The 12,509-nt window shown below is 46.7% G+C and overlaps 1 protein-coding gene across 1 annotated transcript in view; it reads left to right on the forward strand.

The window, feature by feature from the left end:
• The first annotated feature begins 737 nt into the window (after positions 1 to 737).
• The window catches only part of LOC144118597 (annexin A4-like), a 36,362-nt gene continuing 24,590 nt past the window's right edge, over positions 738 to 12,509 (forward strand). The window contains exons 1-4 of the mRNA XM_077651494.1: positions 738 to 852; positions 2,708 to 2,961; positions 9,688 to 10,178; positions 12,066 to 12,141. Coding sequence (XP_077507620.1) covers positions 2,757 to 2,961; positions 9,688 to 10,178; positions 12,066 to 12,141 — 772 coding nt within the window. The 5' untranslated portion in view covers positions 738 to 852; positions 2,708 to 2,756. The remainder of the gene's footprint in view (positions 853 to 2,707; positions 2,962 to 9,687; positions 10,179 to 12,065; positions 12,142 to 12,509) is intronic.

The raw sequence follows: 12,509 nt of genomic DNA on the forward strand, positions 1-12,509 counted from the left end.
ACAGAAAAGTACATGGTATAGACGTGGTTTGCAGTCGACCACATTGGATCCCCGACAACGCGCGTACTAGCAAAAATTTTCACGCTGATTTTTTCGATGTCTTTCTTCTGTGAATAAAGAATTGATTGGGGTCGCTGCTTGTCGTTTAGTATTCCTGCTGTGACTGCAGTCTCTATTCTAAATTTGTGTGTTGTTTCCGTGCCCTTCTCTCCTTCGCGAAGACAGGCGCCGCGCCTCTTCTTGTGGCAGTTACTAGCCTATTCCTTGCCATTTCCTCTTTTTGTGTCATGTATTGACATGTTGCAGATGTGAAAATTATAGCTTCTTCATATGTGTTTTATTAACGATGAAGAAGTGGGAATAGTGTAAAAAGAACCCTTCCCCCTCCACCCGTATTAATATTAAGTCAAACTTCGTATAATCACTTCTTCCTCTGGACCGCCTTTCTCATGGGCTTCCCCTCGAAGGCGCTCCCCCCGAATAAAGCCCTTTTCTTCTTTCTTCTTTGACTCGAAAGCTTACCTGATTGCTGATACGAATGTTGACTGAACAGAAGGGCGAAGTAGTTTCCACGTTACCGCAGGTACCACAAGCTCACCTTTTTTGTTTTCATGTATATTCAAAAGCGTGCAAGCGTGAAAATGTTGCCCAACACACGTTTGGCGCATCGCAGGCAGAATCTTGCTCTACGTTGTTAATTTCTCCTCTTCTTCTTCAGTTTCGTCGGCTGCTTGTTTTCGTATGCACACTACTATGAGCGAGCTCGTGCTGAATCCGCTCGAGGTGCCTGCCACACCGAGGACGCCACGCACTGCCGCCTTCGTGCCAAGCGCCTGAACGAAATTTTCCCTCGTAAGTGTCTTCCACTTTTCCGAGTTAAGCTTCCTTCAGCGTCTAAGCTATTATCAAGCCTGCACAGCGCAGCATGGGCACTGCATGTTAGTTCGGCAGCTTAGTACTAGCAGAGAACGTTCGGGGTGGCGTGATTAAGCCTAACTTGCCTGCGCTTTGCCTGGTCCTCACGATCGCTGCACAGATTATAGGAAAGCGCGGTAGTACTTTTACCTCCGTGAGCTGTTTTTGCTTTGGTGAAAAAGCGCGCAGAGCAGCCTGCATCGGCACGCTAGACTACGTGATTCAGACGCCGCAGAATGGTGTGCAGTCTGCTGCTGTTCGTGCTGACTCCTGTCCGGCGATGGTTTTCGAGCGTCTCACTGTAGTTTAGTAAACGCAGTCGTTCTAAATTGTGTGTGTGCTATTGTAAAACGCGAAGACACGGGACCGCGTACTAACGATGTGCACGGAAGAAGACCAAAACTATGATGATCAACCTAGTTCATAGATACAGAGAAGCGCGCGAGAAAAAAAAAAAGCAGAAACTCTAAAGAGTGTTCTGTGTTTTTCTTTTACTTGTCTGGTGTGCTACATTGTGCGGTGTGTATTTTTTTCTCTTTTGCCTAGTCCCCCCTCAAGACAGAATAACCCTTGTGATTTAACACATCATGTATGAATCGCCGGATGGTCCAAGTTTAATTTGATCATGAACATGGTGATACCACCATTATAAACTTAGCTGTCTAAGCAATAGCTGGCTTTTTCTGCTTATGTTGCTCATGTAGTTTCCAGGTATTTGCTGCTATTGTAAGTTTTAAGCGTAACGCCTATCAACACCTGTCTGCCATCTTCAGTCAGCCTCAACTTTGTGGGGGCGATTCTGCTGCGTGCCCTTCATTCTACCGCTTTTGTTCCACGCAAGAAGTGTTCCCACCGAATGTGATTTCATAGCTGCCTGCCCTTCTTTCCTGCACATCCTAGCTTCTTTAAGTGCCACTGAATGTACTTCGGTAAATTCTGGCGCCTATTAGTAAACTTTCCTTTCGCTTCATTCTGCATGCTTTATCATTCTGCTCAATCGATGACGATCATGACAGCTTTTAAACTCATGGGATTTTTCAGCTTTGGATAGAGGTTCGGTGAACTGACGATGCCTCCTTCATGACGTTGCGCTGCCGCTTGTTGCATTGCGTTTTTTACTTTAGATAGCTGGACGCCATAACCAGACTTCCGGTGCAACCAGTGCGCAGAGCAACACCCCAACAGTTGCCATTTATTTGCGTATTGTGTTGGTTCATGGCAAGTAGAGCGCTTGACTTTTCGAGGCCAAGGCTGTGAGCTGTCGGAAAAGAAATCTTGATGCTGTGAGGGATGTCTGCCGCAGTATCTTTTCAAAATGTAGTTGAGCAACGGGCTTCGTTTCTTATTTTTTCGAGGCCTTTCGGTCTTTAGGGGTTTCGTAAGGACTTTACTATAAGCCTCGGAAGCAATCCCGGTCACATAGATATTTTTGGCCAATACGGTATTTACAGGCGGGAGATACGTAAACCATAAGACTCTTCGGGATCCAGTGCACTGCCCTCCGAGGTCGAATAGATCAAAAGTAATTGAAAACCTGGTAATTTCAAGGTTGAAAAGTATAGCCGTACAGGAGTCAGTGTGCGCGAAGTAGAGGAATGAAGAGGTTGTGAAATCGTTAGAATAAAGCCAGAGAATACGTGCTTCAGTCGGGAAGACTAGAATGGATTAAGATGAACTGTCACAACCTTGGGCAATTTTAGCTTTGGGGCTAGGCCTCGTGTTGTCTAGCGTGGTGACTAACACCGCTGGCTCTGAGTGAAAGAGTGGCCTCTAAGTATTTTTTTATGTCTAGGGGAGCCGTGGCCTAGCCCTGCTTCTTTGCTGCACCGGACGTGACAGCGATGAGCGGCTCCTCTGGTGGTGCCAGTGGAGGCTACAACCCTGGCTGTGCTCCAGGATATCCCCCAGGCTACCCCCCAACCAGTTCGTCTAGTTATCCAACCGACGCAGTGAGACCCAGGGGCTTTGTAGATCCTGAAGAGCCGCCGCGGCGCATGCCTTCACCAAGGCCCAGTTTCCCAGAACCGTCCGTCACACCCGCCGTAGGTGCGTAGGGGCTGCGTGCCTGCACTTACGGAAGAGCATCATTTCACTTGTGAACTTGCATTCGTTTTTCTTACATGTAAACATAAGCTTGCTCACTGGCATTGGAATTGTTAAGTGCAATGCCCCCTCCCCCAAGAAAAAAAAAGGTAGACTGAGAAAGCTCATACCTTCAGGTTAAGGCGCATGATCGGTGGTGTAGCTGATTCTCGAAGTCATCAACGCCGTGATAACGCCACTCCCACTGCACTAAACTGCCAATGATCAATAACAGATAATCAGAGTAGACTATGAATAAGTGAGCGAATTCGTGGCTGAGGGATTGTGCACTCTAGATCACGGTCCGGCTTAGGGCCTTCGTTTCAGTTCGGTTGCCCAAGTTGGCACTCGCTGCAGAGTGGAGAGTAGGGTAGAGAGGCGGCGCACCCGAGCCGCAGTCTTGTACTTCTGTATGCTATCGGTGACTACCTCTTGGTGCGAAAGCACCATTGGCTTCATAACCAAGAAACTGCGCGTGTGTGATGACGCCTCTCAAGTTAGTCACGTTATGCGGGAATTATAACAATACTCTGAATAAGGGTGACCTTAACCAAGTTGGAGAAGTAAAAAATATTGCCGCGACTGGGTTTCTAACCCGCGGCTTCGCGAACAGATCAGCTTCGCTGGCCACTGCACGAGTGAACTATGCTATCACTGCGGCCGATAACGCCTCGAATTAAACTGCAACAAACTCTCACGCTGTGCATTGTACATCGTCGTCTACATCAACATCCATCTGTGCGCAAGCCACGAAATGAGAGGCAACGAGGTTTCAATCGCGCTTTGCAGTACGTGGCGGTTCTGTCCACCTGCAAAAACCTGCTTTCGCCTTCTTACGATGGTGCATTCCTGCAATTACGGGAATGGGGTATGGGGACGAGACGACGACGACGAGGACACGAAACCGGGTTAACTAGGTTAATACAGCTAGCGCCAGAAAAAGAAAAGTTGGGATGCAGTCATGACCCTTAAATCCGGTAGACTCGTTGCGCGCAAGTTCTTAGTTAATTTAGCTATGTATTTGTAACTATTCCGCAAACGATTCGCACGTTCCATTTGCTTAGCTAAAGTTGTTCACTACGCTTACATTCTCAAGATGGTCTCTTAAAGCAAAATGGGTGCCCCATGTACAAAAATAGTAGTATAATTGGGCATGTTGCTTATCCATTCGGAAGTCAAATGCGGACATAGACTGGAGGCAAGCGACAACGAGACAAGCGCAGGATACCTGCAGGGGATGGACAGGAGACAAGACAGGAAACAGCACTTGTCTTATGTCCCTTAGTTTCACAGTTTTCGCTTCCAACTGTACAAAAAGTATGTTGGGAGAGTGAATAAATATTGAAAAGTAAAATGTACCAGCCCATGTCATGTCCCTACGTACATAGAGAACGTGTCAGTTTTGGGCGTGTTTATAATTATCGTTTCCTGTCGCTATGCCTTGAAGCTTGCGCCGAGATGATGCAAACATTTCTTTAAATTAAATTCTAAATTGTGAGGTTTAACGTCCCGAAGCGACCCATGGGCTTTGAGCGACGCCGTAGTGGTATGCTCCGGATAAATTTAAAACACCTCGGGTTGTTTAGCGTGTGCTGACATCATATAGCACAAGGGCGTTATCTGTATTTCTCATCGACCGAAAAAGGGCCGCGGCGGCCGAGATCGAACCCTTGACTTTGGGACCAGTAGCCGAACATCAAAGTCACTGGGCCAACAAGCGTTTGAAAGAATATCTTTATTATTATTCTCTATGTGTGGCCCAGCCATACCGAGACCTACGTTCGACTGTACGCTCTGCTTCATCTTGTGTACGACTGTTACTCGGCAGAAAAGACGAGAACGTGAGTGGGACAGGCGACAGTGCTTTTTTTTTATTTGATACTGTATCCCATCAAGGACTGTAACAGGAAGGGCTCTGAATGATACAGTTGTTGTACACATGTTGGTAGTAAACAATTTACCAATGACATATGGCAAAAATAGTTACAAAATCGGTTAGAGAATTCAAGTTGAGGTACAAATAATAGGCGGCAAACATGATGACAAGCATACCAAAAAAAGGAAATCGGCTGCAGTTAGTGTTGTATTTTCAATCTAGGCACAAACAAAGCGGTAACAGTAAACAGGGCAGAAAAGTGTGGAAAATGAGAATAACTACTGGGAAACAAACAGTTGATCTGTAACCAGGGCACTGAACTCATCTAATGATGAGCTGTTAGTAATATCTATGTCTAGATTGTTCCATTCTCGTGTAGTTCGAGGGAAAAATGAGTATTTGAATATGTCAGTACGGAATGGAAACTCATTTAATTTGTGTGTGAGGTTGTGGCGGGTCGATCTAGTTTTTGTGGTCGTTATGTATTTTGTAGCGGGCACTATTAGTTGGTTGTGTATTTTTATCAACAAAGCAACGCCTCCGCCTCGTGTTGGCCGATCTTTGCGAATAATGACGTAGTTTGGGGGAGTTATTTCAAAGTTTGATGTCTTTGGTTAGCCAAGTTTCTGTTATGGCGATGAATTCTGGCTCAAAGTTTAGTATTATCGATTCGAGGGGATCAAGCGTGTTAATTATACTTCGAGCGTTAACATTAACGAAGGTTATTTTGGACACTGGGGGCGGCGTGGACGCAGGTTGCGCGTATCGGGGTCCTGGTTTTTTGGTTTATTAGAAGTGGATGCTATGGGAGACACCGCATTTTTTTATTCATCCCAAAAATAAAGACGACTGTTGATCTTTAGTTTGTCATAAACCAAAGCCACTTTATCACCAGAGTCCTTCTTTGGTTTCCTATATTCCCATAGCCTCCGCCTAATGTCTCGAATGCGGGGTGAAAAATCTTCGCTGATGACGTAGTCGCTCCCCTTCAGTTTGTGACAGCTTCGCAAAATTTTTGTTTTCTCTCGGAAATCTAACAGCTTTAAAATTATTGGCCTTGTTTTGTTTACCTTCGGTTTGCCTAATAGATGGATCCGTTCGATTGAGACCTCATCTAACTTTAAAGTATCCTTAATGACCTTTTCGTTCACTGCCTGTTCCAGGGATTCGGAGTTTTCTTCTTCATCTTCTGGCATACCATACACGATGAGGTTAGATCTTCTGGATCAATTTTCTAGGTCATCTATTCTTAAATCCAGGGTTGACACTTGTTTTTGTAGGCTAGCGACTTGTTTAGTGCAGGCTGATACATTATTTTCAAGGCATGTTAGACGTCCTAGCTTTTCTTCGATCGACGTCAGTCGTTCTTCTTTTATAGACTTTATGTCGGCAGCGATTTGTTTTAGCTGTTCTGAAAGTTCCGACATCCCGGGCCCGGGATTTGTCTCGACATCACCGGCAAGCAATAGCAACTTTGCAAGGTACACTATGTCATACAAAGCATCCAGAAGTACCGCAGAGCACGGCAGCACGACAAGACCGCGCTCGCCAGAGCGAAAACATTTTCCAAAACGTCATCTTACCTGCCCGTAGAAGACAAACGGATGAGCCATCTGCGTGTGAGCCCTGCTGCCGTGCCCTTTGGAATGCGGTGGCGCGTTGGCGGGTTTTATCCTCGGGAAGGGGGGTGGCGCTGCGCTGAACGGCTTGGAGAATTCACTTCCGCTGGAAGTAGACGATGATGGGGTCCCATCCGCAGGTTCCAGGGTAAAAAGTGGCAAAGTGCTGGCGTTCTGTAGCACATTCGCGTTGTGAATCACGAAAGGCCGGTTGAACTCTTGTTGTCCCGCTGGTATCAGCAGCAGGCTGGCGATGATCTGCACGTAGAAGACAAACGGATGAGCCATCTGCGGGTGAGTTCTGCTGGCGTGCCCTTTTGAGCGCTTTTCAGCGCTTTTTCAGGGCTTAACAGTTTTTCGTCAGTATGAGCAACTAACTAGGCCAAGAAAAATGCCCTCTTTAAGAGCAAATATCAGCCTTTGTTGTTTGGACTTCAATTATGTGCAGATGCGATAGTTGACAGTGAAGCCAGCTTCCACCGGAACTGCGGCCTATTGGGACTGATTAGGATTTATCGGGCTTATTTCCAGCCGACAGCAAGAGAAAAATAAAACGAAAAAAGAAAAATCATATGGACATTCGTGGTCCTTCGTGGACCTTCGCCTGGAATGCTAGGACAGTGGAATGCTTAATCCCTAGCCCTACGTATATGTTCAGCTTGCTGTTTCCCATTGCTTTGTACCTGAAAGCGAGAAAGCTCTGTAACGGTGTTGTGAGATAGCACGTAGGGCTGCAATAGTGAAAAAATGCAGGAGTGAGGAATGCAGTAAACGCTGTTAGGAAACAAAAGTAGGAAATGAAAGCGGTAGATTATTAACGTGATGGCGTCAGACCGGGTGTTTGGAGGGAAAGCCATGCGCGTTGTCACACTATTTCTGGATTGGGCGAAAGGGTTGTGACGTCGAACGTTTAGCCGTGGAATGATAATGTTTAAAACTCAAGTCAAACTGACTATGACGTTATAACATGACTGAAACGTCAATGTGAAGTTGTATAAGGGTGTAAAGTAAATGACTTACGCTAAAAAGAAAATTGGGATGATTAGTTCGGAATGGAACCCATGACCCTCGGCTTTTGAGTCAGACAGGCTAACCAGGGCACTGAGTTATGTTCGAAGGACATGGTTAAAGGGAAACTATACGTGTCTTGTGGTGTATCATGTGGTCCGATATGCCTGCTAATCAATGCTAATGAGTGTGCGTAGTTAGATAGAGGTACTGATTAATAAATAAGAAATAACCATCAAAGGTGTCACGTCATAGCCACAACGCGGAGCTCAAGTGTCCCTACAATTTATATCTGCTCTCTCTCTCTCTGTATTTTTTTTTCATGATACGTACATGTGTGCTCAGTATTGGTTTGACCACGAAGTTTGTGTAGTATTATTTTTATTCATTGCGTGTACGCAAAAACCTTCTCGTCGTCTGCCATGTACATGGTTCATGAGTCTTTTGCAAGCCCACATACATGATATAATGGCCGCGTTTGGGCGAGTTAGTTTTCCATGCTGAATCTAAAAGCGCAAATGACAAGGATAGAGAAAAAGACAAACAACACGAGCGCTCGTGTAGTCTGTCTTATTCTGTGTCCTTGTATTTTGCACTTTTACGTTCAGCAACATACTTGGCATTTATCCCAGGAATCCAACCAGTGAATACTGGAAAATAAAATATTAGGCTTAACCTGAAGGTAGTATTATACCCGTGCTACACGGGCGCTTCGAACGCCTTCCAACTTAATGTCATTCAGCAAGATTACCGAACTCACGCTGCTACACGAAATTTTTCGACGGCATACGATTCAGATGCCATTCGAATCGACGGAGCTCCGCGGAGACATCCCAGATTTTGGAATGCCTTCGAAACGCGAACACAGGCCGAGCCGGCCAATAGGCGTCGCCGCCGCCATCGCTTCGCCCCGCCCACAGCTGCGCGACTTCTTTCGGCTCTGTGGCTGCTCATTTTAATACCCGCTGCTCGCTTTTTCCTGCTCTTTGCTTAGCAAATAGCTCGTGTTCTGTCTACGTAAGTGCTTGATGGTAATACTACACCAATGAACATTCACCGCATGAGCATGAAATTTCTCCAGCAGTGCGCCGATGAGGACGGCTGCACTCATACTGTTGTTTGCATCGCTGCCTACGAACAGCTAGCGCTCGTTTTAATGACATAAAACGCAATCTGCGCTTTAGTTGTATTAAATAAGCTAATCTCTTTTGTACCGGTTGCACCCATGCTTGTTAACACAGTGCGACAATATGTGAGAGGAGGCGCCGATACGATCGCTCGACTGAGAAACACTTGACAGCTATGCTGCTGGCATCGCCTACGACCGGCGCTTGTCGCTAATTGTCCCGACTTCCTCCGACACGATCAGAAGTTTATTTTAAACTGCTTTATTCAGAAGTATGATTGGTGACCATTCGCGGTTATTGAAACGTCATAACTTGTTATCCACAAAATATCAACGGCGACGACTGCTGCTGGCCTTTAAGCAGTGCTCTGCGGTCTGGGTCATACCGGCGCTTCCTGTTCATTGTATGAGCGCCCTGCGATGTGAGCAATAGTTGATTTCTGGTAACTGTCGTCAAAAGTAAACTCGTTGACCATTTGCATTCGCTAAAATTTGTGAATTCGCTCTTCACAACCTTCGAACTCACAGACGTAATCCTGCGGACTCACTAGGCCTAGTCGCCGCGGCAGGGAAGGGAGTCGCCATCGATTAAAATTAATTTGGCAAGCGCTTACAGCTGGTGAGTGTTCGAGTGTGCTCATGAAAATATACCCACTAGTTTGACTTATTAACTGTATGGATTAGGTAGATGGGCGAATATATTCACACCGTCGCCCCCTCAGCGTGTTTCCCCACTGCCGACAGCCTGCCGAAGGCATGAAGGCTGACCGTCATCCGTTCGGATTCGTCGATGTAGTTGGCCTCAAAAACTTGTCCCACTACAATCATATATGCTGCTGTTGACCGTGATAGTGTCTTTGTCGCACTAGTGTAACCACCGCCGCCTTCTTCATCGTACACTGAAAACGAGCTGAGGAAATTTCAAATGCGTTTGGAAAGTGTCGTGTAGCGCCGCGGAAGTCCGTCGAGTCCTCATGCCTTTCCAAGTCTCGAATGCCAATCGACTCAGATGTCATTCGAACGTGCCCGTGTAGCACAGGTATTACTTCGTTTTCCTCCAGGGAACGTATCATCGAGCCTGGAACCGGTTTCACCAGAGACTTACTACACTCCTCAGTCTGGCGGCGCCCCGACGGAGCTTTCCATTTCGGCAACTTTTTTGTCCCCCTTACCTGAGACATACTGCCCTCCCTCTCAGTCCAGCGGCCTCCCGCCGGAAGGCATTTCATCGCCAATTTCCTTGTCCCCCATACCTGGCCCCTTTCAGCACCGCACCTGGGGAGTGGCACCGACACCATTACCAAGATACTCCAGTGGCGTTTACCCGCCTTATGCCACTCCGCCCCTCAGTGCGCAGTCTATGTACGGGTCAAGAAGTGGATACAGTGGAAGCGGCTACTCTAGGTCTGACTACGCTGGCCCCGTGAGCGGCATGCCCTACCATCCGACAACGCCCAACACAGCTCCGGCAAGGGACGCGGCCTACTACGAGACTTCTCCTAGGTACTATGACGACACGGTGGCCGGGGCAAGCTGTTACGCTCCAGGAAAGGTAAGCCGCCAGTGTAGTGGCAAATCCGCGTCGGCAGAAATATTCTCAACTCCTCACTGAAAACTCCTTCTGTCTGATAAAAAAAATTGGTCATTCCACTGGAGTAAATGCAGAATTGCCACTGGAAATTTTCGCCCTCATCGAAGCACAGTACGACGCTAAGAGCGACGCGGAAGAAAAGTGTTCGTCTCGATGGATGCAGTTAATGTTACTTCACATGGACGGCAATAGCTCTGAAATGGGTTGATCGGGACTAACGACCAAAACGGAACCCTTGTTGTTGGCGCTTCTTTTCGTCCGTCTTGCCCTCAGCGTTGGCGTTTCCTCAGCATATTGCAGTAAATTTGAAGAGGTTATCAGAATCAGAACGGACTGCCACGAGAGAAAAATGTGCACCCATTTATTCAGCGTGAATGAATGTCTGCCGGAAATTGTCATGCACAGTACATTTCCCCACAGCATTGCGCACTGTCTGACGTCAAAGCTTTGTCGGTTATTGTCGGTGCGCGAAAAACAGTAGAGCACTGTGGTAGAGTGTGAGGAAAATGGAGGCCGACTTCTTAATGCGCTTTTTTTTTAACCCTTTCAACGGTTGTGTTCGCGTGTTGACAGTTCTTGTTTCTTGCTGTTCTCCTCGCGGATTGTCAATAGCGTTCGGGATCATGAGAAGTGGCCCTGTAGCCAGAGATTGTTCTATTCGAAGGAAGCCAACCGTCTTTGAAGGCAGGGACAGTGGAGGCAGGTATTGCTGTTACCGCTTTTTCCATGTTTTGCTGGTTTGAGAGGAAAGATATTTGAGTAGTCACTTTGGACAAAAGATGTTGCCCGGAATGGAGCCGAAATCACGGTTGGCGCATATTGGGCGTGGTGGTCTACCTACTGAGGTTATGCAATATCTGTCTCCCTTGCTGCTTTCGAATGCACTATATGTTAACTGTAGCCTAATCCCGACACGGGTGCCCAGTGCCACACTAATACCCCATTTAAAAAGGCAAACGTTTGCAGCAGTCAAGTAGACGTAACATATAAAGACGCGCGTCATTTGTTTTGTAGTAAGAGACAGCAACCTGCCCACTAGAGAGGTGGACAATGGGCTTAAAGAGGCATCCTGTGTAGTGCACTGTTTTTGTTTTCATCGGCGCGTCTCCGCCTCTCGTAAGTCAGTAGCAAGAGGGCGCTTCCTCCCGCCCTTCCTTCCTTCCGTGTGCAATCCATGTTTAAGCTGTGCTGCATCCTCAGCATCATTTTCCGGAGCGCGCAAGAAAGCCGATGATTACTACAGGCTGTTTAAAATGCTCAGCATTTACAACCCTTGAGCTTTCCTGATTGATCCCTAGCAGCCGTTATATCTAGACAGAGATGGCCATATATGTCAAATAACTTACCGCTGCTTTTGTGCATGTATACGCTTCCGCCTATGGTATGTGCCATTCTGCCAGCGTATTGCATGGTGAATGCGTCTTCTGATGCATGCATATACAAGCGACTGCTGCGGATGTCTTCAGGTAAATGGGTTGGTTTTCTGTGAGACAGAACCAATAAACTGCTTAAGTGCACAGCGACACTGAAGCAATGAGTGGCATCGCGGAGTGCACGTGAACTATGTGATGGCGGCTATTTGAGATTGCCTTATTTAAGAGGATAACGAGGCTATTGGAGTTTTTTATGCGTTTGGAGTGTAGGCTTAGCGTTCTGCAAGGCAGGTCAGGCATCAAATAAATCTGGTGTGTCAGTTAATAGACATTCTACAGTGTCCCTTTATGTGCTGCTCCCAAAGACCTTAAAAAATGACGAGCAATATTTGCATATTTGAAAGGTACCAAAAAGTTGTCCAGTTTTTTTTCCCTTTAATTCAGGAGCTAAAAGTTTATTTTGTTGTACCTGCAGGGAACCCTCAAGACGCACATGAATTTCAATGTCCAGCAGGATGTGGAGGCACTGAAAAAAGCCATGAGAGGATGGAGTAAGTGCAGAGACCAGCGCTTAACCGAAGAAACACCATTGGACGTAACGTGCCACATGTGCATTTTTTATAACTGTATTATTGCTCTGTTATTGGTGCATCATCATGCTCATCAAGCATTGATTTGTCTACACCGCATGCCAGAGCCACCGACATGTTCACTTAATGGCAAACTTTCGTGGTACTGCGTGAGTTTTCATTGCCGAGTTTTGTCATAGCGTTAACTTACAGCGCTACAGTTACCGTAACCATCGGACGCTAGGCACACACGTGTAGTACGTGCATAAGCAGTTTCTGCAGACGTAGCGACGAAAACAGTAGAGCGGTGGAGGAATTTATTAAGTCCTCAGCATGCTCGTGATGAGAAT

The sequence above is a fragment of the Amblyomma americanum genome, chromosome 1 (genome assembly GCF_052857255.1).
Source record: "Amblyomma americanum isolate KBUSLIRL-KWMA chromosome 1, ASM5285725v1, whole genome shotgun sequence".
NCBI classification, from domain to species: Eukaryota; Metazoa; Arthropoda; class Arachnida; order Ixodida; family Ixodidae; genus Amblyomma; species Amblyomma americanum.